The sequence below is a fragment of the Perognathus longimembris genome, chromosome 19, assembly GCF_023159225.1.
Source record: "Perognathus longimembris pacificus isolate PPM17 chromosome 19, ASM2315922v1, whole genome shotgun sequence".
NCBI lineage: Eukaryota > Metazoa > Chordata > Mammalia > Rodentia > Heteromyidae > Perognathus > Perognathus longimembris.
The window spans coordinates 767,211-793,209 of record NC_063179.1 but is presented as its reverse complement, the minus strand read 5'-3'; the positions used below and the strand labels follow the sequence as shown (position 1 = coordinate 793,209).

At 63.4% G+C, this 25,999-nt stretch overlaps 1 protein-coding gene across 1 annotated transcript in view; it reads left to right on the top strand.

Moving 5' to 3' along the window:
- Lpcat1 (lysophosphatidylcholine acyltransferase 1) overlaps positions 1-25,999 on the top strand; it is a 44,914-nt gene that overhangs the window by 5,122 nt on the left and 13,793 nt on the right. The window contains exons 2-4 of the mRNA XM_048368390.1: positions 14,319-14,461; positions 21,977-22,191; positions 25,374-25,486. Coding sequence (XP_048224347.1) covers positions 14,319-14,461; positions 21,977-22,191; positions 25,374-25,486 — 471 coding nt within the window. The remainder of the gene's footprint in view (positions 1-14,318; positions 14,462-21,976; positions 22,192-25,373; positions 25,487-25,999) is intronic.

Genomic DNA, 25,999 nt, shown 5'->3' with positions numbered 1-25,999 from the left:
GAGTGGAGGCTGAGAGTCCAGGGGATGAGCTGAGCTCTGAGTGGAGGCTGAGAGTCCAGGGGATGAGCTGAGCTCTGAGTGGAGGCTGAGAGTCCAGGGATGAGCTGAGCTCTGAGTGGAGGCTGAGAGTCCAGGGGATGAGCTGAGCTCTGAGTGGAGGCTGAGAGTCCAGGGGATGAGCTGAGCTCTGAGTGGAGGCTGAGAGTCCAGGGGATGAGCTGAGCTCTGAGTGGAGGCTGAGAGTCCAGGGGATGAGCTGTGCTGAGTGGAGGCTGAGAGTCCAGGGGATGAGCTGAGCTCTGAGTGGAGGCTGAGAGTCCAGGGGATGAGCTGTGCTGAGTGGAGGCTGAGAGTCCAGGGGATGAGCTGTACTGAGTGGAGGCTGAGAGTCCAGGGGATGAGCTGTACTGAGTGGAGGCTGAGAGTCCAGGGGATGAGCTGTACTGAGTGGAGGCTGAGAGTCCAGGGATGAGCTGTGCTGAGTGGAGGCTGAGAGTCCAGGGGATGAGCTGTACTGAGTGGAGGCTGAGAGTCCAGGGGATGAGCTGAGCTCTGAGTGGAGGCTGAGAGTCCAGGGGATGAGCTGAGCTCTGAGTGGAGGCTGAGAGTCCAGGGGATGATCTGAGCTCTGAGTGGAGGCTGAGAGTCCAGGGGATGAGCTGTACTGAGTGGAGGCTGAGAGTCCAGGGGATGAGCTGTACTGAGTGGAGGCTGAGAGTCCAGGGGATGAGCTGTGCTGAGTGGAGGCTGAGAGTCCAGGGGATGAGCTGAGCTCTGAGTGGAGGCTGAGAGTCCAGGGGATGAGCTGTGCTGAGTGGAGGCTGAGAGTCCAGGGGATGATCTGAGCTCTGAGTGGAGGCTGAGAGTCCAGGGATGAGCTGAGCTCTGAGTGGAGGCTGAGAGTCCAGGGGATGAGCTGAGCTCTGAGTGGAGGCTGAGAGTCCAGGGGATGAGCTGTGCTGAGTGGAGGCTGAGAGTCCAGGGGATGATCTGAGCTCTGAGTGGAGGCTGAGAGTCCAGGGATGAGCTGAGCTCTGAGTGGAGGCTGAGAGTCCAGGGGATGAGCTGAGCTCTGAGTGGAGGCTGAGAGTCCAGGGGATGAGCTGTACTGAGTGGAGGCTGAGAGTCCAGGGGATGAGCTGTACTGAGTGGAGGCTGAGAGTCCAGGGGATGAGCTGTGCTGAGTGGAGGCTGAGAGTCCAGGGGATGAGCTGTACTGAGTGGAGGCTGAGAGTCCAGGGGATGAGCTGAGCTCTGAGTGGAGGCTGAGAGTCCAGGGGATGAGCTGAGCTCTGAGTGGAGGCTGAGAGTCCAGGGGATGAGCTGAGCTCTGAGTGGAGGCTGAGAGTCCAGGGGATGAGCTGAGCTCTGAGTGGAGGCTGAGAGTCCAGGGGATGATCTGAGCTCTGAGTGGAGGCTGAGAGTCCAGGGGATGAGCTGTGCTGAGTGGAGGCTGAGAGTCCAGGGGATGAGCTGTACTGAGTGGAGGCTGAGAGTCCAGGGGATGATCTGAGCTCTGAGTGGAGGCTGAGAGTCCAGGGCATGAGCTGTACTGAGTGGAGGCTGAGAGTCCAGGGGATGAGCTGTACTGAGTGGAGGCTGAGAGTCCAGGGGATGAGCTGTGCTGAGTGGAGGCTGAGAGTCCAGGGGATGAGCTGAGCTCTGAGTGGAGGCTGAGAGTCCAGGGCATGAGCTGTACTGAGTGGAGGCTGAGAGTCCAGGGGATGAGCTGTACTGAGTGGAGGCTGAGAGTCCAGGGGATGAGCTGTACTGAGTGGAGGCTGAGAGTCCAGGGGATGAGCTGAGCTCTGAGTGGAGGCTGAGAGTCCAGGGATGAGCTGAGCTCTGAGTGGAGGCTGAGAGTCCAGGGGATGAGCTGTGCTGAGTGGAGGCTGAGAGTCCAGGGGATGATCTGAGCTCTGAGTGGAGGCTGAGAGTCCAGGGATGAGCTGAGCTCTGAGTGGAGGCTGAGAGTCCAGGGGATGAGCTGAGCTCTGAGTGGAGGCTGAGAGTCCAGGGGATGAGCTGTGCTGAGTGGAGGCTGAGAGTCCAGGGGATGATCTGAGCTCTGAGTGGAGGCTGAGAGTCCAGGGATGAGCTGAGCTCTGAGTGGAGGCTGAGAGTCCAGGGGATGAGCTGAGCTCTGAGTGGAGGCTGAGAGTCCAGGGGATGAGCTGTACTGAGTGGAGGCTGAGAGTCCAGGGGATGAGCTGTACTGAGTGGAGGCTGAGAGTCCAGGGGATGAGCTGTGCTGAGTGGAGGCTGAGAGTCCAGGGGATGAGCTGTACTGAGTGGAGGCTGAGAGTCCAGGGGATGAGCTGAGCTCTGAGTGGAGGCTGAGAGTCCAGGGGATGAGCTGAGCTCTGAGTGGAGGCTGAGAGTCCAGGGGATGAGCTGAGCTCTGAGTGGAGGCTGAGAGTCCAGGGGATGAGCTGTGCTGAGTGGAGGCTGAGAGTCCAGGGGATGAGCTGAGCTCTGAGTGGAGGCTGAGAGTCCAGGGGATGATCTGAGCTCTGAGTGGAGGCTGAGAGTCCAGGGGATGAGCTGTACTGAGTGGAGGCTGAGAGTCCAGGGGATGAGCTGTACTGAGTGGAGGCTGAGTCCGGTTAACACGCAAGCCCATAGGTCTGTGTCCCTGTTTTTCCCACCTGTGTCCATGGCATCTCTGACTGTGGACACCACGTCAGATGGCCACTGTACCTGGACGGCAGGGTCACATCCTGCGTGGCCTGCGAGGGCCCTGGGGATGCTCCTCCTGCCCAGGCTCCTGCACTGGGCACGCAGGGTTCTTCTCCTGCCCTCTCTCCTGCACACGACGCTCTCCCGCAGGGGGCGCTCAGGCTCTTCCTGGTGCCTGCTCTCTGCTCCCCCACGCGGGATCCTCCCCTCCCCTCCTGCACAGGAGTTAGGAGTTAGTGTCCTTGCTGCTTCCCTCTACCACAATAAAGCCAGCCATGTCATTCCTGCATTGTTTCCACGTCTCAGGATGTTACCTGTGTGGGCCAGGGTGACCTCCATGTGGGGCCTGGGTGACCTCCATGTGGGGCCTGGGTGACCCCACGTGGCCCACGTGGCCTCCATGTGGGCCTGGGTGACCTCACGTGACCTACACGACCTTCATGGGGGCCTGGGTGACCTCCATGTGGGGCCTGGGTGACCTCCATGTGGGGCCTGGGTGACCTCCATGTGGGGCCTGGGTGACCTCACGTGGCCCCATGTGGCCTGGGGGATCCCACATGTGCTCGCCTGGCACTCGTTCTCCCCACCACCTTGGCCCCGTGGGCTTGTGGGTGGCATCTGAGGTGCAGTCAGGGCATGCACCAGAACCACAGCTCGACCTCGGGTGTGCTGCAGGGGTTGGGGCAGGGGGGCCTGGGACAGTGCTTTTTTGTTTGTATTTTACTCCTGAAGTCGCAAGACAGGCTAGGAACCAGTGGCTCACACCTGTCATTCTAGCTACTCCTGAGGCTGAGATCTGGAGATTCAAGGTCAGCCCATGCAGAAAAGTTCCCTAGACTTCATTTCTGAAATAGCCAGCAAATAGCAGTGCTGGAAATGCGGCTCAAGCCTCACAAGCACAAGGCCCTGAGTTCGAGTCCTAGCACCAGGAAAAAAAAAAAGTCATGTAGCAGTTTAGCACTTGAGGAGCAGTTTATTTTCCCTAGGAAGTTACTTGACATACAGGCTTGAAGAAAATAACCAGTTTTAAATACCTTAAGCCCTTAGGGGGCCATAGATTTGAGTTGATCCAGTCTCAAGCAGTGTTCCTGCTGGCTCTTAGTGGAAGCAGGGGAAAATGCCGCACGGCTCGGATTCCAGGATTCTTTCTCAGCAGACCAGCTCCTGGAGATGCCACGTCGCCACCCATCTGGTCCCAGCCTCTGTCCTCAGCTGGGCCACCAGACACTCCCCGGGGGACCATCCCCACCGAGCTGGGCCCAGGACCAGCCGCCCCGGCTGGCCCTGCTCTGGGGCCTCGCCGTGTCCCGGACGGAGCTGGAGGCCCGGGAGCGTCCTGGAGGAGCAGGGCCTCTGCTGCCAGCCGGCGTTTGTACTTCTCGTTCGGGGAGAGCACCGGCAGTGTGGATGGTCTGCGTGAGGGTGGTGCTTGTGGCATTTTAGCCCTGGTGGGAGGACAGGGCCTTTCTGCTCATCTTTGTGGCTGCGTTCCCATCTCGTCCTCTCGGACCGGGCTGTGCCTCTGGACAAAGCCAGGGTCTCCTGGGTATTTGCAGTTGGGGCTAGCCCCGTGGCACAGCCAGCCAGGTGGCACCTGGCAGCGAGGCTTCTGTCTGAGCTCCACCCGTGCCGCCAGCCTCCTGGGCTGGACTGCACAGGGGACGGGTGCGCGGAAAGCTCCTTTCCAAGGCCTCCTTGCCAGAGGCCTGCCCCTGGGCTCGCGTGCCCCGGGAGGTAGCTCCGTTGCAGCCCAGGCCCTGCTGCCCTGGAGAGAGATTCGGGCCAAGTCCTTCTTTGGAACCTGAGCCGTATTCCCAGGGCTCGTCCCACGCTTACACTTGGCAAGGTTTTCTGCCCTCCCTGCCCTGCGTCCCCTAAGTTGTTGGGTGACACAGAGTGGTGTTCACGCCTGTGCCCAGCTGTGGTGTGGTGTGGTGTGTTTTGGAACTTCACGTTTGCGCTCTGGCCCTCAGGCAGGAGTCCTGGAACCAGGAGAGATTATGTAGAGCTGAACGCGAAGCGGGAGGGGGCCTGACCGGAGCCAGCGGGTGCCGGGTCCCAAAGCAGGGGCCGGGCCTGGACGTGAGCATCTGTGCCCGCTTCCTAGTCGGCGTCCTCACCACCGCGTGCGAGACCCTGCCACTAGCTCTCCACCACCCGCTCGTTGGCTTCAGTCTCTGCGGAAACTCGGCCGTCCTTATAGACGTTCTGTCGGGGCAGCGTGACTTCAGACGGGACAGCCCCAAGCCACAAGCGGCGTTTACAGGACGCAGGGTTACGGAAGAGCCACCAGGGGGCGCCCCGAGCGGCACTGCTCTCCCACTTGAGCCCTGGGCCCCGGTCTTCTTGGCGTTATTTTCCCCAGGGGGCCTCGTGGTTCTGCCTGAGGGGACAGCCGAAAACCACGATATCCTGGGTCCCGTTTTTGTTTTTGGTCTGGATTGTCTCTGAACGAAAGTCTTCCTACTTCTGCCTCCCCAGTAGCTAGGACGGAGAGTGAGTGAGAGCCGGCGAGCCCTGCCCGCCAGGGCTTCGAAGCCTGGAGGTCCGGGCCCGCTGAGCTGTGGACGGGGCTCCTGCCTGCGCCCCGCGCCCCGCGCCCCGTGGTCCAGCGAACCCTCCGGGCCCAGGGCAGCCCTCTTCCCGAGGCTCTGCAGGGTCACCGCCATCTCTGCCCGCCTGGCCGAGGAGGCACCACCATCCCCGTGGTGGTTTCTGACTCCGGGGCGAGGGCTGCCGCCGCAGGGCCCTGCTGCCAGCAGTGAGCCTATCCGGAGCCCCTGGTGTGTCGTCCTGCCGCCGGCCGGTCCCCAAGCCGCGGTGGGAGGGTGCCGGCAGTCCCCAGCTCTGTCCCCCCCCCCCCCCACCCGCGTGTCATACCTTCCTTGCTGATGGCTGAGCCCCACTTGACTCGTGGCTTTGCTCTGTGGCTTCCTGGTGAGCCAGGGTCAGGGGTCGGGCTGAGGGAGGTACCCACACAGCCCTTGTGGGGGGGGCATGGTCCCCCCACCCCAGCGCCCCATCTGTTGCGTGAGACTTGTTCCCAAGGGCTCAGAGAGCACTCCTCTAGGTGCCCGGCGGGCGTGTGGCCCCACCACTCCACCGCACGAGCCCCGCAGCTCCCACAGGGTGTGCACGGAGTGTGTGGGCGCCCGGTGGGTTAGCCGGCGTGGCTGCCGGGGTCCCCGCTGGCTCGCTGACTGTCGTGCTTCGGCGCCGGCTGGTGGGGACAGCTCGGGGAGGGGCCGTGCTGACGGACGGACGGACGGTGCTCTCCTTTCCACGGCAAGGAGGCCGCACCTCGCACAGTGAGGGAAGCGGGGCTTCTGGCCACCTTGCTCCCCTCACCCCCTTGGCCTCACCTGGCCCACAGTGCTCGCCCCCAGCCCCCCAGCCCCACACCTGTGTCCCCAGGGATCTGTGCAGGGCCTGGGCGCTTCTGGCATCAGTGCTGCCCAGCACGCTGTGCCTGGGCATCGAGGTGCCCGGCAGCCTAGCCGGGGCCCGCCGCTACTGTCCCGTCGTCTTTGCTGGGACGCGCGGGAAGACCGTGTGTGGAAGTCACCCGTCCAGGCGTAGGTCAGTGTTCACCATGGGGGGGGGGGGGCTATAGACCAGAGGAGCTCTGTCCAGAGGACGCGCCAGGCGGCCTGGTACATGGCAGTGCCGAGCCCCTCCTCGCCCCCCCTCCCCCCCCCCCCCCCCCCGCAGGCCAGCGAGCCCCGCCCTGCGGAGATCTGCGGGCCACACCTCCGCATGGGGCCCAGACCGCCGCGGACGCCCACCCAGGGAGGGGCGACGTTGGGCCTGGCTGAAGGTTTGGAAGGAAGAAATAGCTCCACGTTAGGAAAGCTATATTTAATTTTAGATGTGAGTGGGAGAGCTTATAGATAGCACGAGCCCGGGCTCCAGGGAACGTTCTGTGGTGGCACTGGGCACCACTCTACCTCCCGTGGGAGTCCACAGGCCCCAGAGCTGCCCCCGGGGAGGTGAGGCCACAGAGACTCCACGTTCGCCCGTTAGGGAGGGGGTAACGCACCCCGGGGAAACCTGGGCAAACACCCCACGACATAACACCTGGTGAAACCCGGTCAGCTGTGACCCTGCCCCGCCGTTGGCCCGGGGCAGGTGGGGCACCGAGAGGTGGGCTGAGCGCCCACTTGCGTCTTCACCCCTGTCGGCTGTGTTTCAGAGCAGCTGTGTGTGACAAGCCCAGCCCGCCACAGCCGCTTAGGGTGCCAGAGGCCAGCGGTCCCCTCTGCTCCTGGCGTGGTGACCGGCCACGCCCTGAGGGGGGCATTTGCTCTCACTGACCGGCCACGCCGACCCTGAGGGGGGCATTTGCTCTCACTGACCGGCCACGCCGACCCTGAGGGGGGCATTTGCCCTCACTGACCGGCCACGCCGACCCTGAGGGGGGCATTTGCCCTCACTGACCTGCCACACCGACCCTGAGGGGGGCATTTGCTCTCGCTGACCTGCCACACCGACCCTGAAGGGGGCATTTGCTCTCGCTGACCGGCCACGCGGACCCTGAGGGGGGCATTTGCTCTCGCTAACCGGCCATGCCGACCCTGAAGGGGGCATTTGCTCTCGCTGACCGGCCACGCGGACCCTGAGGGGGGCATTTGCCCTCACTGACAGGCCACGCCGACCCTGAGGGGGGCATTTGCCCTCACTGACCGGCCACGCTGACCCTGAGGGGGGCATTTGCTCTCACTGACAGGCCACGCCGACCCTGAGGGGGGCATTTGCCCTCACTGACCGGCCACGCCGACCCTGAGGGGGGCATTTGCCCTCACTGACCGGCCACGCTGACCCTGAGGGGGGCATTTGCCCTCACTAACCGGCCACGCTGACCCTGAGGGGGGCATTTGCCCTCACTGACCGGCCACGCCGACCCTGAGGGGGGCATTTGCCCTCACTGACCTGCCACACCGACCCTGAAGGGGGCATTTGCTCTCGCTGACCGGCCACGCGGACCCTGAGGGGGGCATTTGCTCTCGCTAACCGGCCACGCCGACCCTGAGGGGGGCATTTGCTCTTGCTAACCGGCCACGCCGACCCTGAGGGGGGCATTTGCCCTCACTGACCGGCCACGCGGACCCTGAGGGGGGCATTTGCCCTCACTAACCGGCCACGCTGACCCTGAGGGGGCATTTGCCCTCGCTGACCGGCCATGCCGACCCTGAGGGGGCATTTGCTCTCGCTGACCGGCCACGCGGACCCTGAGGGGGGCATTTGCTCTCGCTAACCGGCCACGCCGACCCTGAGGGGGGCATTTGCTCTTGCTAACCGGCCACGCCGACCCTGAGGGGGGCATTTGCCCTCACTGACCGGCAACGCCGACCCTGAGGGGGGCATTTGCCCTCACTGACCGGCAACACCGACCCTGAGGGGGGCATTTGCTCTCGCTGACTGGCCACGCCGACCCTGAGGGGGGCATTTGCTCTCACTAGAAGCCACCTGCCTGGCACTAGAGACTGATCACATGGGGACAGGCCCGGGCCGCCACCTGGCTGCCTTGCTGTTTGCTTCCGCGGAGCTGACGGGAGAGTTTGAAGGCCTAGGCTGGCGGCTTTTTAGGGAATGAACCTCCTGGCTCCAGCAGCGTGCCTGTGAGAATTTCTGTGTCTTTCTGCCCCGCCTGGGGGCCACGCACCGCTTCTGCCCGGCCCTGCTGTTGACTGTGTGGAACGTCAGTCATCGGCTCCCAGTGCGAGGGCATTGAGTCTGTTCTAAATCGGATTCTCAAAAATAACTCACGTTGTGTTTATCGGTAATGGAGGGTGTGGGGCTCTGGGCCCGGTTCCCCCCCTCCTGGTGCCCCGGGGGCATTGCCGCAGGGCCGTGTCTGTGTCTAGTGCACACCAGGGTGGACGCCCACACCACCCTGGGCTCCGGGACTGGCCATCTGCAGGCGAGCAGGCCAGGCCCCTGGGGTGGCTACTGAGGCGTGCGGGTGCCGGAAGTCGCCGGCTCCTCCAGCCGTGTAGACCGCGCGCTTCCTTCCAGAAGTGAGGCTTGCTTCCCCAGCAGGGCCTCTGTCTCGGGCCCCAGTGGCCGCCCTGCATCCTGGCTACTCTTGCCCTTTGTGGGTGAGCCCCTGCCGCCCCCCACCCCAGCCGTTTGTAAACAGTCTCAGATCCAAGAGCCAGGGGCCTGTCTCGGGCCTGGTTTTGGAGAGGAGGCCCACAGGGGTTGATGAGAAAGGGTAGAAGAGGAAACAAGGAGCAGGCATTTGTATCTTGAGATGGGGTGGTACCTGAGGGGAATGGCCCCCGAGGGGACGGCAGCACCCCAGAGAGTTCTGCAGAGGGATCCATTTAGGAATGTGGTGGAGGCAGTGCCCGCCGTAGCGCTGGCGGCACTCCTGGGTGGCCCAGCCATTGGGTCTGGGAGCCATATCAGATGGATGTGTGTCCAGGGGCAGAGCACCCAGAGAAGGGGCACGGACTCCATGCCTGGGGCTCCGCCCAGGCCCGCTCTGGCCCTGGGCAGCCCCCCCCTCCACCTGCCTGAAAGCCAGCCGGCCACCTCCTCCGGAGCCTCTGGCCCATGGCAGCCCCTCGGGGTTGGCGCTCCGGTCACTGTCCTGGAAAGAAGCCCACGGTTAGGACCCGGATGCCCCGACCTGGCTGTGCTGGGATGGCAGCTTCTCCCCCATGGTCCCAACAAGCCACTGGGCCGGCCTTGTGGCCTCGCGGTCCCTCTCGCCCGTCAGCGACTTCTGTTCCTGCCGGGAGTCCCTGGGGCTCGCCAAGTGTGTGGGAAAGGGGTCTCGCCCAGAACAGGTGCTTGGAGCCGCTGGACAGAGCAAGGCAAGGAACGTAGACACGAGCCCGAGGAAGTGGAGGAGACGAGTTTGAGAGAGGCCCGTGCTGGTGGCTCAGGGTCACTGTGGTGCCAGCCCGGGTCACGGATAGAGTTCAGCTCTGGGAAGCACAGAATGGGGCCACCGCCAGAAGGGGGACCACCCAAGCCCTACGTGACGCCGTAGGCCTTCAAGCAGCCTGAGGAGGGGCAGCAGCTGTTTTCCCAGAGAGCCCTGGGGGGGCCTTGCTTATCTAAAGACCTGAGATGAGGGCCACGCTTGTAAAGGCCACCTGGATGTTTTCGGGTGGGAAGAGGTGCGGCCAGGGGCTTCCTTGGTGGCAGTGGGACCAGGGACCCTCGAGGGGCCGTGAACCAGGCCTGGCCTTGGGGCCCCTGGGGAGCCAGGTTATCTTGGCCACAGGCATCTGTGGAGACCTGTTCACCTTCCTGAATGCCGCACTTCTCTCAGGACCCCTCAGCTGCTGCCGCCTGCCATGCATGCAGCCTTGTCCCTTCTCGTTCCCAGCTCCCTCTAGCTGTGCTTGGCATGCTGCCCCCGGCCAGCCCGCCTGCCCGCCCTGACGTTCCCAGGGTCCTCCCCACCTTCCTGGGCGTTTGTCATGGGCTTGCCCTGGAGAGGGTGTGGGCCAAGCAAGCCCTTGGCATACTGTCCCCCCATCCCGGCCCCAACTGGGTGCCTGCCCAGGCTCCTGAGAAAGGACTCCGGGAGGTGCTTCCGGAGTGGTTCTTCTGTGCAGAGGTGTGAGCCAGGAGAGGCCCGTGACTGAGGATGGGCATCTTGGAGGCAGAGCCCTTGGGGGCCCCGTCTCCGGCATTGCCCCAGCAGAGCCCACACTGGCCTCGGGAGCCCCGTGTGCGCCTGGTGCAGTCATGTCCCAGGGGGTCCCTCGAGGGCAGGCGAGAGCACTTAGTCACCCGAGGGCCCCAGACAGCTTGCGGGACACCGGATTCCTGGAGCCTCACGGGCCTCTCCCACCTTTGTGGTCTCCCGGGGTCTTCTACCTGGACCCCAGGCACCGTGGTCTCCGTGTGCTCCAGAAGACCCAGCCTGCTCCCCGTCGTGGGGTCTCTGGGGTCTCACACATCTTGGCAGCCCTTGTGTTTGCCGTGCTTCTTCCTCACCCGGCAGCCTCCGTCACCTGTCACCTGGGGTGATGGGTAGACGACACTCCCTGAGCGTGAGCACCGGGCCTCTCCTTCTGCTACGAGGAAACCTCTGGAGCAGTGGTGTGACCTGTGGTCTGGGTGCCGCGAGCTTGCTTCTGTGGCCGCACACTTGTGTGTGCTGGCATTTTCTCTATGTGGAGGAGGGGTATTTATTGACACACTTCCCTGTGAGTTTTCACACACCCTCTGGAGTCCTGACAACTCTTCTGCAGATCACCCCCCTGGTGGTAGAGAGGCTGTCTGTTAGCTGCCTAGGGTTGAGTCTGCAGTGGCAGCTCGCGTGGCCCCTGGCACGCAGGTCTGCAGTGGCATTTTGGGGCCGCCGGTGTTGAGTACCATGGCTGGTTTCAGGGCGGGTACCAGGTGTCCGTTCGCGTTGTAGACATCATGAAGTTCTTGGGCCCTGGCGGAGCTGCCATGCTCCTTTCCAGTGTGTGGCTGGAAGGGACTGTGGCTTCTCACACGGTCCCGCCCGCTTACAAAGCAGGAGCCACGCCTCTTCCGGTCCTGGGCGCATCTGCTGTGTTCACTCAGCAGCCAGGACAACGCTGCACCGCCCTGGGCTTTAAACAGCACTGCCCTCACTGGCCGGGCTAGAGGAGGCCCTGTAGCAGGGCAGACTCCTCCCGGGCGCCTCTCCCCCCTCTTCCCTTGGGCTAGCCCCCCCCCCCAACCTTAACAGTTACCAGCCTGTGGCTGACGGGGCTCATGTAAACTGCATTCTTTTACACCCTGACCTGGGTGACGGCCATGGCAAATTTTAGCCACAGTGCAGGTCTTACATGGCTGAAAACAGGTCCACAGGGAGGGTCGCCAGCCCCTGCAGACCTGCCTCATGGGGGGGTCACCAGACCGTGTGGACCTGCCTCATGGGGGGGGTCACCAGACCCTGTGGACCTGCCTCACGGGGGTCACCAGACCGTGTGGACCTGCCTCACGGGGGTCACCAGCCCCTGCAGACCTGCCTCGGGGGGGGTCACCAGACCCTGCAGACCTGCCTCACGGGGGTCACCAGACCATGTGGACCTGCCTGACAGGGGTCACCATCCCCTGTAGACCTGCCTCACGGGGGTCACCAGACCCTGCAGACCTGCCTCACAGGGGTCACCAGACCATGTGGACCTGCCTCACAGGGGGTCACCAGACCCTGGGGACCTGCCTCACGGGGGTCACCAGACCCTGCGGACCTGCCTCACGGGGGTCACCAGACCCTGCGGACCTGCCTCATGGGGGGGTCACCATCCCCTGCGGACCTGCCTCACAGGGGTCACCAGACCCTGTGGACCTGCCTTGGGGGGGTCAGGGGGGTCACCATCCCCTGCGGACCTGCCTCACGGGGAATCTGTAGGCCATGTGCACCAGGAAGCCTGATGTCTGGGCCAGAGCCAGAGTTAAGTCCTCCAAGGGGAGGCGGCCCGACTCCACTGCCAAGCTAAGCTTCACCCTCCGGGAACCACAGAGAGGTTGGCGTCTGACTGTAGCTGTGTGTCCATGCCAGTGTGCACACATGCTTGTGAACTTGCGTTTTCTCTGATGCTCCAGCCCCATGGAGGCCCAGACACTTGGTCTTGGCCTGTGGGCTCTTCCATGTTTTCAGGCCACTTCCCTGTTTTCGGGAAGGGCTGAAGTCCTGTCACTTCCTGCTTATAGGCTACTTCCCTGATTTCAGGAAGAGCTGGTCCTGTCACTTTCCTGGTTTCTGTAAGAGCGGAAGTCCCGCCCCTTCCTGTGTGTAAGCCACTTCCTGTTTCCCGCAGCACCAGGTGCTGGGGTATTTCCTCACTCTGCTCGTGGCCGGGCGGGCTCAGCCTCACTGAAGAGCCTCGGGTTCTCCGGCTGGGAGTGGGGCTTTGGGCCTGCAGTTCCTCCCCAGAGGCCCTGTGTGTCTCTGCTCAGCCCCACCCCACGGAGACAGGAAGTCCACCTCCAGACCTAATCCAGATTATCTCTCTGGCGCATTAGTAGGCTCCGTTTAATGAGGCCGTGTGCCGTAGTTGACCTTCAGCAGAGAATTCAGCAACCTCGGGGCAGCGAGCGAGGATGCAGAGCCGAGTGGGCAGGCCTAAGCCTGTGAGCACGTCAGGGGGGGCGGAAAGCAGCCGCGGGCCCTTCCAGCCCTGCCCTGCCGGCGGAGGGCTTCCAGCGCCCCGCACGGGCCCACACCTGGCAGAAAACCAGGGTGCGAGTCAGCGCCAGCCATGGCGGAGGCCAGGTAGTCATGGGCACACCCGTGCCCTTTCCAGTGCCAGCCATGGCAGAGGCCAGGTAGCTGTGGGCACACCCATGCCCTTGACAGGTCCTGGCACCTGGTACTCAAGCCGTGCCCGCCCACCCACCCACCCTCCCAAGACAACCTTACTGTGTGGAGCAGGGCTGCCCCTCGGCCTCCAGGCACAGCCGGCCCAGCTCACTAGGACTGCGGGACTCTGCACACGCATCGTGTCCCCCGGGAGTGTGCAAGCCCTCTGCGAGCTGAGCCGTGTCTCCTCACCTTCCCCCCGGGGTGTGGCAAGCCCTCGGGGAGCTGAGCCGTGTCTCCTCACCTTCCCCCCGGGGTGTGCAAGCCCTCGGGGAGCTGCGGATTGTCTTTGGGGCTCACGGGTCCCTGTCAGGACAGAAGCAGTGACATGAAATTCCCGTGTGATAGTGGGGAGAGGCGCAGTTTAAAACCTACAAATGGTTTGTTTCTGGGATTTTCCACGTAATAATTTTTGCATCATTGTGGACAGCAGGGGATTAAGGAGAAGGTCTTGTGTCTGAACGCAGAGTGGAGGTGAGCTCTGGTGGGCGGGGTCTCATGGAGGTAAATGTCCCAGTGAACCCCGGATAAGGTGTGGTCTCTGTAACGGTAGCTCTAGAAACAAGAGACCCGCAGCCCAGGCTCACTGGTGGGAAGGCCACACCCAGGGGCCGCCCGAGGAGAGGCCAGCAGGCCCCCAGGGGGGTCCCCAGCAGGGGCCTCCTGAGGGGACTTGGCAGGTGAGAGGACACCTGTGTGCCCCCACACAGAGCGTGTGGACGGGTGCGTGCCGCGGCTACCGAGGGCAAATGTAAAATCTCCCATCCGCGTGGCAGCCCTGTCCCGTCCCGCAGGACCCAGCCTCTCCACTGGGTCTTTCTGACAGCCCCTGTCCTGTGGCCCCATCTCTGCCTTGGTGAGAGACTAAGGTTCCTCCCTCCCCCGGCCCCGGCGGCCGCGCACCAGCCTGTCTGGGCCTGTCTGGGCTGGGAAGCTCTCCCGACTCCTCCGCCTCTCTAGCCCAGGCCCGGGTCTCATAAGCTCTGTTCCCGCTCCCTTGCTGCCTCTCACACGACGGCTTAGGGTCACGCAGTCTCGTGTTTTGTGTCCGCGTGAGCGGCACTGCAGGGAGTCGAGGCAAGGCATGAGGACCAGGGCTCCGGTCTTGGGTGCCTGCTGCAGGTGCGGAGAAAGCTCCGCCGTGCCGCTCCCACCCTGACCCTCCCTCCGGGGCTTTACTTCAGGCCGGCCGGGGGTAGGGAGTGGGCGTGTCGTGCCCAGGGTGAATCGGTCCGCCGAGGCCCAGGTGTGTGTGGGGACGCCAGGGTCCCGGCCGGCTGGTTCGGCTCATCCCAGGCAGCGGGACTCCCAGAATGACACGCTCCTGTCTCGCCAGGTGGCCATCATGACGCTGACGCTGTTCCCCATCCGGCTCCTGTTCGCTGCCTTCATGATGCTGCTGGCGTGGCCCTTGGCACTGGTGGCTTCCCTGGGGCCCGCTGACAAGGAACCGGAGCAGTCCCTGGCCTTGTGGCGGAAGTAAGTCACCCTTGGCGGTCCCCTGCACCCCGGAAGCTCTTCACTGAAGGGCCCGCGCCCTTCCCCGCCTGTCCGTTGGGACCCATGTCCACCTCCTGCCGGTCCTGTCCCCAGCTCAACACTCAGAGTTCTTTGTGTAGGCCGCACCGGGACGGTTCCTGGATCCCAGAGCAGGTGGGCCTCTCCCTCCAGGGCCGCTGCTGCAGAGCCTGCTGGGGTCTGGAGTCCCACCTCCCTGGGTCAGCCTTGCTGGCTTTCCTCTGCCCCAACGAACAGCCCACAGCCCTCCTGCACTGATAGGCTGCTGCCTCGGTGCCTGCCCAACAGAGGCACCTGGCCCTTGGGGGGGGGGGGGCAAAGTGGCCTGTCTTCCGGGTGTTCACTGTGGCAGTTCCAGCAGAAATGCCTCCGTGGCAGCAGTGTTGTTGGTTCATTAAATGTGGGCATCTTAAAAGTGTATCAGGTGTCAGTGTTGGGAATGGCAAGGCAGGAACTCTGGGCAGCTTGGGCAGGAGCCAGGCTCAGACCGGCCCCAGTCTGGACCTTGAGCCAGCCTTCTTAACAAGTACTGTCTGCACACTGGGCCCTCGCTCACTTGGTAGCCCCAAGCTGGTCCTTGCCTGTCGGGGTCCTTCGCCCCCAGCGCTCTCCTGGCCAGCTGGAGAGGCGGGGAGCGCACCCCAATGGGCAAGCCAAGAAAAGGTGAGGAGTCGGCGAACCGCCCACACCCAGCCCCCCTTCGCTGGAGGACAATCAGAGGCCCGGGAGAAAGTTCACGCAGTCTCAGGCTTACTGAGGGAGGAATCACACTTGTAAGGGCCAGAGCGACCGGAAGGGGAGGGGTGTAGCGCACCTAGCTAGGCGCTGATTGGCTGCCTGGGATGTCCGTCAAGGGTGGAGGGCCGAGGGACCACCCTAAGGGGCTGCCTAAGTCTACGTCACAGCCCACAGGACCGCCTCAGGATTCACCACCAGTCGCCATCTTGGCTACATGTGGTCCCAAGGCTGGGAGGCGGGGCCAGTTAGAACCGCCTTTCCGGTTCCGGACCGGAAGGCAGTCGGGGCTAACAGCCACCTGGCCCCAGGGCTGGGAAAACAGGCAGGCCAGATGATTGCCTCTTAATGCTGCCAGGCGTGCCTCACACTTGCCCTTACGCGTGGGACAGACATAGGCCACAGCCGTCTGTGGATGTGTAGGACCCAACAAAGACTGCAGACTTCGTGTTTCCCATCAGCCCCCTCAGTTGTGCTTGAGCAAAGTGGAAGCCATACGAGAGACGGGGGATCAGGTATTTGGATGAATGTTTTCAGTTGGCATCCTAAACCAGACTCAGGACTCTGGTGCTGCTAACAGCTCTAAGAAGTCTCAGGGGTCTTGAGCAGTGAAGTTGTTCATTGGGCAAGTTGGCAGAAAGGCCTGCAGGCCAAGTGCAGTGGCTGCCTGGTCTTGTGAATAAAGCCCTGGTGCCCAGCCAGGCCGTTCCCTGCGGCACCCTGTCAGGACTGCTCTCAGCCCGAAGCGAGCCGCGTGTCCGTGATGAGCTATGGTCCCCCCTCGGCTTGTCACAGGCTTGGGCGTTGAGCACAGGAAGATGGGCGGCGGAGAGAGGCACCTGGGGAAGGAGTTTCCCTCTGGCCCGCAGATCTCCCAGAAGCGTGGACGGGAGTGGCCAGCGGCCCCGCGGCTCCCAGTGCCACAGACACAGCAAGGCTAGTCCAGCACCTCACAGCCCTGACACACACATGCTAGCGTCAGCCATCTGAGTGGCATCCTTGCTGGCTTTGGGTTCTTCGTTGTGCCTTTCTGTGAGATTCTCTAAACCCTCATTGAGCATGAAACCAGACTCCACCCCGACCAAACCCGAGGGAGGCTGCGTGGAAGCCTGGCCGGCAGGTAGGGGTGTGCCACGGAACTTGACTCGTGTTCAAGGCTCCCGGCGGCCAGGGCCTGCACCTGCCCTTCCCAGTGCTCTTCGCCAGGATGCCTGCTGTTCTGGGCTGTGCCCCTTCTCCTGTAAACATCCCCCCACCCCACCCCCAGGCCTTGTCTCTTCAGAGTGGGAGGCTTGGCTGTGTCCTGGCTCCTCCTGGTCACCCCCAGTTCTGGGTGTCCATGAGAAGCTGACTTGGCTTCAGGAGGCGGCGGGGGTCACGGCAGAGTGTGGTGTTGGTCTAGCCCCACTTCTGAGATGCACACGTGCACAGAGGTCCCTCCACTGCAGTGACACGTGAGGTGTTAGTTTCCTCAGAGCTTCATGTGTGCAGACTACAAGTCATCCTCTGTGTGTGTGCGAATGTGTGCACGCACACGTGTATCTGAGCCTATGCAGACGTGTTGGGCCGTGCTCGCGTGGGGCACGTATATGCATACGTCCCCTTGCATGCCGGGTGGGTCCTCCCGCACTGAGCGGTTCCCTTCAGTGGGCTGTGCTTTGGGTGCTTGGTGCCGTGGCCTGGCTGAGTGCGGGGGTGTAAGCGGGGGAAGTGTTATTAGAGTAACAGGACTCAACTCTAGGCGTGGTTGTGCGTCCGTGGGATCTCAGCACTGAGGAGGCGGGAGGTTCGGTAGTTCAAGGCCAACCCAGGCTATCTAGTAAGACTGTGCTTCATAAGATAACAGGATTTAGGGGACGGCAGCATTTTGAAGGCTGCAGCGTCTGTTCCGACAGGGACTTGGGGCGCCGCGCTCAGGTGTGTAGCCTTGAGCACGAGTGAAGTTCACGATGTTTGCACCTTCCTCAAGCAAAGCCTTTCGCTTAGAGCACCTCTGGATCTCACACCTTGCCCTCTGTCCTTGGAGCACATCTGGATCTCACGCCTTGCCCTCTGTCCTTGGAGCACCTCTGGATCTCACACCTTGCCCTCTGTCCTTGGAGCACATCTGGATCTCACACCTTGCCCTCTGTCCTTGGAGCACATCTGGATCTCACGCCTTGCCCTCTGTCCTTGGAGCACATCTGGATCTCACGCCTTGCCCTCTGTCCTTGGAGCACATCTGGGTCTCACACCTTGCCCTCTGTCCTTGGGGATCCCCGCCTGGAGCACATCTGGATCTCACACCTTGCCCTCTGTCCTTGGGGATCCCCGCCTGGAGCACATCTGGATCTCACACCTTGCCCTCTGTCCTTGGGGATCCCCGCCTGGAGCACATCTGGATCTCACACCTTCCTCAGCCCCACCTTGGTGCTGGCGGGGCACAGCCCGGTGACGGCAGCCTGGGCCGCGTCCTTCCGGCCCCTGTGTAGCCCTGTGAGCCACCGCCCCTTCCCTCCGCTCCAGCCATTCCCCCAGCACTCCCTCTTCCTGGTCTCTGCTCTTCCCCGCCCTCCCTCCTTTCCCTCTCTTCTCACAGGGAGAAGCCGTCTCCCCCTAGCTCACTTCAGATGTCACCTCCTTTCCGAATTTTTATTCCCATTCTGTCTCCGTCCTCAGAGCCGGGGAGGGGCTGTATTCTCGAGGAGCGCAGCACGGGGTCCCCGCTGTCGGGAACACTGGAGGGGCAGATAGTGGTGGAGGGCGCCCGCAGAGGTCCCGGCCCAGCTCGGCTCATCTCTCGAGCGCGGTCCCCACTTCTCCTAGCTGGGGGGCTAGGCCCTGCCGCCCCGTTCCTTCTTCGTCCCCTGCGGGCTCTTTTCTTCCTCGCCCATCAGTTGGTGTCCGTCTTCTTTGTTGTTGGTTTACTTGGAAATAACTTCCCTATAGAAAATGTGAGGATGCTCAGAAGAAAGCGAAAGTGTACACGCCTTAGAAATAGAGCACTGGAGCACCGTCCCTGGAGTCTCCTCCTGCAGGGATTGTTTATCCTCCAAATAGCAAAGGTCTTTCCAAGGTGGCTCCTCCAGGGGCCCTGGCTCCTCCCCCAGAGTCCTCGTGGGAGGGTTTCCGCTGCAGCAGTTCCACGCACTGAAGTCTCCCATTTAGCCCTCGGCTGGCCCAGGAGGCCCAGGAGACGCCGTTCCTTCCGAGGTCCTGTGTCTCCGTCTCTGTCTGCGACTGGGGCGTTCCGTCCATGGGTGCTTATCTGTGTTACCTCACGGGTGTGCCGAGCAGTGACTAGGTGTAACTTATCGAAGGTTGGAGGGAAGGAGACGGTACAGATTTGGATGCCGAAACTGTCATGTGATTACAAAGGCTACATTAGGGGGCTGGGAATGTGGCTTAGTGGCAGAGTGCTAGCCTTGAGCAAAAAGCCAGGGACAGTGCTCAGGCCCCGAGTTCAAGCCCCAGGACTGGCAAACAAACAAACAAAAGGCTACATAGGAAGGAAGTTTGTGGGTCTAGACAGATTTCTTTTTTGTAGGGTTGTTGTTTTTTCAGTTAACACGAAGCAGTTGAACACAGGCCCCCAGTGTCTCACGCTCCGGCCGGGACTTGTTCCCCCTTCCTGGTACTCATTTTTGTTCAAGTGCTTGTTACTTTCTCAAAGGGCTTCCCCGTGGTGCCTCGCACGTGCTGATGTTCCTGCACTCTAATCAGGCCGTTCACACACGTGTGCACAAATGTACACGATCCTGTATGCACGTACCCAGATGTTTATCTTGTAGGTCTAGCATCACACACGAGAGAAAACGTGCAGCCTCGTTCCCTCTGAAACGGGCTTACTTCAGTTAGTGTGATGGTCTCCCGGCCTGTCTGTCATGGCTAAATAATACTCCATTGTGTACATATTACCACGTTTTCTCCATTCATCCGTCTAGCCTTTTCTGGAATCTTGTTGGTCACGTGAAGTCTGGCTTCAGGAACTGCAGAGTCTGGCGGGCACGGCTGGGCAAGTCCTACAAATAGACACCTGGATCAACTCCATATTTTAACGTTCATTCCGTGTTCCCGTGTTTTCTCATTTAAACATGATAGGATGCTATAGAAAAAAAAAGGCTGGTATTTGAGGAGCAGAAGTCCTTAATCTTGGCATGTGCCATATTGTGTTAGTACGGAGAGGCTGGGTGTAGTCTAGAACTCGCTTTTCGGTGGGCAGAGGGAGCCCTCCACGTGTCCTGAGAGACGAGAGAGATTTGCTGGCATGTGCCCAGGGGACGTGAGCACGACATCGTTTCCCTTCAGCAACGGCCACCGTCAGGTGCCCGTGGCCTGTGTTGTGTCCCTTGTGCCCTCGGCCTGCGGGACAGCAGAGTGGCCCTGCCGGTGCCCTCGGCCTGTGGGACAGCAGTGGCCCTGACAGTGCCCTCGGCCTGCGGGACAGCAGTGACCCTGATGGTGCCCTCGGCCTGCGGGACGGCAGGGTGGCCCTGACGGTGCCCTCGGCCTGCGGGACGGCAGGGTGACCTGACGGTGCCCTCGGCCTGCGGGACGGCAGTGACCCTGACAGTGCCCTCGGCCTGCGGGACGGCAGGGTGGCCCTGACGGTGCCCTCGGCCTGCGGGACGGCAGGGTGACCTGACGGTGCCCTCGGCCTGCGGGACGGCAGTGACCCTGACGGTGCCCTCGGCCTGCGGGACGGCAGGGTGGCCCTGACGGTGCCCTCGGCCTGCGGGACGGCAGTGACCCTGACGGTGCCCTCGGCCTGCGGGACGGCAGGGTGGCCCTGACGGTGCCCTCGGCCTGCGGGACGGCAGGGTGACCTGACGGTGCCCTCGGCCTGCGGGACGGCAGTGACCCTGACAGTGCCCTCGGCCTGCGGGACGGCAGGGTGGCCCTGACGGTGCCCTCGGCCTGCGGGACGGCAGTGACCCTGACGGTGCCCTCGGCCTGCGGGATGGCAGTGACCCTGACGGTGCCCTCGGCCTGCGGGACAGCAGTGACCCTGCCGGTGCCCTCGGCCTGCGGGACGGCAGGGTGACCTGACGGTGCCCTCGGCCTGCGGGACGGCAGTGACCCTGACGGTGCCCTCGGCCTGCGGGACGGCAGGGTGGCCCTGACGGTGCCCTCGGCCTGCGGGACGGCAGTGACCCTGACGGTGCCCTCGGCCTGCGGGACGGCAGGGTGGCCCTGACGGTGCCCTCGGCCTGCGGGACAGCAGTGACCCTGACGGTGCCCTCGGCCTGCGGGACGGCAGGGTGACCTGACGGTGCCCTCGGCCTGCGGGACGGCAGTGACCCTGACGGTGCCCTCGGCCTGCGGGACGGCAGGGTGGCCCTGACGGTGCCCTCGGCCTGCGGGACAGCAGTGACCCTGACGGTGCCCTCGGCCTGCGGGACGGCAGGGTGACCTGACGGTGCCCTCGGCCTGCGGGACGGCAGTGACCCTGACGGTGCCCTCGGCCTGCGGGACGGCAGGGTGGCCCTGACGGTGCCCTCGGCCTGCGGGACAGCAGTGACCCTGACGGTGCCCTCGGCCTGCGGGACGGCAGGGTGACCTGACGGTGCCCTCGGCCTGCGGGACGGCAGTGACCCTGACGGTGCCCTCGGCCTGCGGGACGGCAGGGTGACCTGATGGTGCCCTCGGCCTGCGGGACAGCAGTGACCCTGACGGTGCCCTCGGCCTGCGGGACGGCAGGGTGGCCCTGACGGTGCCCTCAGCCTGCGGAACGGCAGTGACCCTGACGGTGCCCTCGGCCTGCGGGACGGCAGGGTGGCCCTGACGGTGCCCTCGGCCTGCGGGACAGCAGTGACCCTGCCGGTGCCCTCGGCCTGCGGGACGGCAGGGTGACCTGACGGTGCCCTCGGCCTGCGGGACGGCAGTGACCCTGACGGTGCCCTCGGCCTGCGGGACGGCAGGGTGACCTGACGGTGCCCTCGGCCTGCGGGACGGCAGTGACCCTGACGGTGCCCTCGGCCTGCGGGACGGCAGGGTGGCCCTGACGGTGCCCTCGGCCTGCGGGACGGCAGGGTGACCTGACGGTGCCCTCGGCCTGCGGGACGGCAGTGACCCTGACGGTGCCCTCGGCCTGCGGGACGGCAGTGACCCTGACGGTGCCCTCGGCCTGCGGGACGGCAGGGTGACCTGACGGTGCCCTCGGCCTGCGGGACGGCAGTGACCCTGACGGTGCCCTCGGCCTGCGGGACGGCAGTGACCCTGCCGGTGCCCTCGGCCTGCGGGACGGCAGGGTGGCCCTGCCGGTGCCCTCGGCCTGCGGGACGGCAGGGTGACCTGACGGTGCCCTCGGCCTGCGGGACGGCAGGGTGACCCTGACGGTGCCCTCGGCCTGCGGGACGGCAGGGTGGCCCTGACGGTGCCCTCGGCCTGCGGGACGGCAGGGTGACCTGACGGTGCCCTCGGCCTGCGGGACGGCAGGGTGACCTGACGGTGCCCTCGGCCTGCGGGACGGCAGTGACCCTGCCGGTGCCCTCGGCCTGCGGGACGGCAGTGACCCTGACGGTGCCCTCGGCCTGCGGGACGGCAGGGTGACCTGACGGTGCCCTCGGCCTGCGGGACGGCAGGGTGACCTGACGGTGCCCTCGGCCTGCGGGACGGCAGGGTGGCCCTGACGGTGCCCTCGGCCTGCGGGACGGCAGGGTGACCTGACGGTGCCCTCGGCCTGCGGGACGGCAGTGACCCTGACGGTGCCCTCGGCCTGCGGGACGGCAGGGTGACCTGACGGTGCCGCCTTTCTTTCAGGGTTGTGGACTTCCTGCTGAAAGCCATCATGCGCACCATGTGGTTCGCCGGTGGCTTCCACCGCGTGACTGTGAAGGGGCAGCAGGCACTGCCCACCGAAGCCGCCATCCTGACGCTGGCACCACACTCGTCCTACTTCGATGCCATCCCTGTCACCATGACCATGTCCTCCATTGTGATGAAGGCGGAGAGCAGGAACATCCCCATCTGGGGAAGTGAGTGAGCCTGGGGCGGGAGGTCCGGGGGGCGGGTCAGCCTGGTGATCCAGGGGGCGGGCCAGCCTGGTGATCTGGAGGGGGGGCGGGCCAGCCTGATGATCTGGGGGGTGGGTCAGCCTGGTGATCCAGGGGGCGGGTCAGCCTGGTGATCCAGGGGGCGGGCCAGCCTGGGGTGGGTCAGCCTGGTGATCCAGGGGGCGGTTGATCCGGGGGCAGGTCAGCCTGGGGCGGGTGACCCGGGGGGCGGGTCAGCCTGGGGCGGGTGATCCTGGGGTGTGGGTCAGCCTGGTGACCCGGGGGGGCGGGTCAGCCTGGGCCTCAGATCACCCCCTGGGGGCTCCGCACCGCAGAGAGCCTCTCGTTCTGGAGCCGCGTCCAGAATCCCCGTTGCACAGGCTGTGCCCTCCTCCTGCCTCGCGTGGCCCCCTCCCACCACTGTTCCCGTGGCCAGCGGCCTCTCCTGCTGTCCCTCATCCGCGTATCCCTCACGTGGCTGCGTGATGCAGGCCTTAGTTACATCTTCAAAGGTCTCTGTCCTCTAGGCCGCACGGACAGGCCCTAGCTTGGACACGTGCACACAGACGTGTTTTCGAGGACCCCTGAGCCCAGAGCACTGTCACTCTGAGCCGCCGCCCACCCCCAGGGGCCTCGCGGTGCAGAGAAGCTACCGTGGAGATTTCCGGGCATGGGGAGAAGGGCTTGGGAGTGCCGGGCGCTGTAGGGGGAGCACGGTAGGAGGAGGGTCCCCGTTGTCCACGGTAGGAGGGCCACATCCCTCAGGCCCTGGCCAGACTTGGGATGTGGCTCCGCCTCACAGCAGTGTGACTTGATACCTGGAGGACGGATGGGGAGGGAGAGGCGTGCTGTGTTGAGGTTCCCAGTGTGACCCTCCTGGTAACAGGTGCTCAGTCTCCTGGCCCCGGAGGACGTGGGCTCCGGGAGAGGAGCTGTGTGCCCCGCAGAAGCGTCCCATGCAGGTGCTGGCAGGGTGCCCCCTCTCCACACCCCAGGCCCCAAGAGACCTCAGAAGGTCGCGGGCACTCCTGGGTCACAGAGGGTGTGCAGAAGACAGGACTTGAAGTCAGTGCTAGTCTACCCACACCTCGGCGTCTGCAGAGGTGAAGCCGTCGGGCTCACCCCACAGTGAAGTCAGACTTGCTCCTGCCAGCTTGAGTCTGTGACAGACCCACTGTCTTAGAAAGAATGGTGAATCCAGGACGTGGGTTATGAAACAGGAATCACACCAAGGCTCCCAGCAAGCAGGGGCCGCCCTCCCCTCCCCCCTTCTTGTGCCAGGGGCTCTCAGACCCTTTGGATGCACAACTTTGTTGAAAATACCTTAAGTACTTTCATTTTTAGATCTTTTTGGCTCTAGACCTATCAGTGTGAAGGGAGGGTGATCTGGAGTCCGTGGTTGGTCTCCTTTGAACAGATGTTTACCTACCTGCCCATCCACAGGGACAGTGGGCCTGCCGCGGGCCTGTCGGCAGGCTGCCATCTTGCCGTCCTCACGTACGGTGCACTCACAGGCAAGGACTGCAGTCCCTCCTGCCCCAGGATCCGTTTTCAGGTGCTAAAAGGGTAACAGGGTTCACCCAGGATGGCTCCGGAGGCACCACCAGGGGCCGCTCAGATGACTGGTTCTGAGAGCCCTCCTCACCCCCAACATCGGTCCTCAGACCCATCCAGGAATCAGCCTTCCGTGCTCGCTTTCTCGTCTTTACCACCAGAGGCAGAGGAGGGAAGCTTGCTGTCCTCGGAGGTGTCCCCCGCCTCTGGGTCAGCGATGGGCTCTTGGGACCAGTGATGAGGCCTGGACCTGACCTTGGCACCTCGCTCCACTGCTCTCTCCATCTCGGTAGCCAGGGTGGCAGCAGCAGGAAGCCCGTGAGTAAGGCCCAGGTGGTTTCCAGAATGGCAAGATAGCCAGGATTCAAGATGTAAGAAAAACAAGATCACTAGACTCCCGAGTCCACGTGCGTCGTGCGCTAGCCGAAGAGCTCCGTGGTCCTGACCGATGAGAACAGAGGGTTTTTCTTTTTGTTTAAGATGCTGAGCTTTTGTGTGAGTGGGTCAGTCCTGGGCCTGAAGCCTCAGGGCCTAGGCACTGTCCCTGAGCTTTTTGGCTCAAGGCTGCTGATTTGCCATTTGAGCCACACCTCCACTTCCAGCTTTTTTTGTGGTTAAACAGACTTCCTGCCTGAGATGGCTTTGAACCTCAATCCTCAGCCTCCTGGGTATCTAAGATTAGAGGAGTTAGCCACCAGTGCCTAGCTCATTCTGAGCTCTCAGAAGATGTCCAAGGAAGAACAAAAGTCTTAAAATACTCTTTACAAATAGCAAAGGAGAGCCTCCGAGGACAGGCGGGGCGTGCGGACCCGCTGGCCCGGGCGGCAGTGACTGTGGGGAAAGCCCACTCCCCGTTGCTTCTCCCACTGCAAGCTCCACCTGACCAGTTTGTCCCAGAGCCTCCTCCGTTTTCTGAGGCCTACTGCCTTCCACGCTCCGTGCTCTCAGGAGGACCAGTGCCCAGGCAGCCGTGGCAGCCTCCGTGGTGGGTGCCCATACCCGAGTAGTGAGAGCCCCGAAGGCTCCCCGCGTGGGGACCGCCCCCGCGTGCCCGTCTCCCACCACGCTGGAAGCCAGAGACCCGTGCGCAGGAGAATCGCCCCCCGCCCCTCCTCTGCGGGCACCGCCCAGCCCTCCCCACCCTTGCCCCTGTCGCTCTTTGATTCTTAGAGCACCGGTGACCCGATTAGGATGCTGCACCCTCACTTGATAGCCGCAGGCACCTCACGTGCATAGGACTGGGAAACAACTCGAGTCTGTCTGTCTGTCTCTCTGTCTGGGGAGGCGCAGTTCACACCTCGGTGGGGGCTGAGGTCTGCGCCTGTGTCCAGGGCAAGGTGTTGCGGCTGTGTGCGTGTTGGTGGGGTCAGACTTCCCCAATGGACTTGTTTATGGTCCCGTAATCCCTCGCTTCGTTACTTTCAGATCTGGGGTGTAGCGCTCTGTCAGGGAAGTTTGGGTGATTTTTCCTGATTCCCGACTGTCAGACATGGCAGCCCATGGGGTATCTCTGAGGGTGCACTTATACCAGGCCTCTGGAGACGCCTTACCTAGTTCTGTGGTGGCTGGGGGGAGCCAAGCTAGCGTGATCTCTCTTAATCCTCTTACAGCCCTGATACGGTATATACGGCCAGTGTTCGTGTCCCGCTCAGACCAGGACTCACGCCGGAAGACTGTGGAGGAGATCAAGAGGCGGGCACAGTCTAGTGGCACATGGCCTCAGGTAAGCTGCCCACCTGTCTACAATGGTTGATGCCAAAAGAAGTGAGAGCTTTGAGGAGGGGAAGACCAGTGCCCGGGCAGGCAGGAGGACCGTGGGCCCGGGTAGGCGGGGAGGACCGTGGGTGGGCCCGGGCAGATAGGAGGACTGTGGTCCAGGCAGGCAGGAGGACCGGGGGGCCCTGGACGGGCAGGGAGGACCATGGGTCCGGGCAGGCGGGGAGGACCGTGGGTCCGGGCAGGCGGGGAGGACCGTGGGCCCAGGCAGGTGGGGAGGACCGTGGGCCCAGGCAGGCGGGGAGGACCGTGGGCCCAGGCAGGCGGGGAGGACCGTGGGCCCAGGCTGTTCTCCGGTGTTGGGTCCTGTTTTGCTTTGGTCTCAGTGAGTGTGTAAGTCTGAGAATGTGCCCAGGGTCCATGGCCTTCGTGTCTGTGATTTGAGATGAAAGAAGTCACAAAACAGTTTCCCACCACGTCAGGTCCCTCAGTCTGGGTGTTGGCAGTAAGTTCTCAGGTG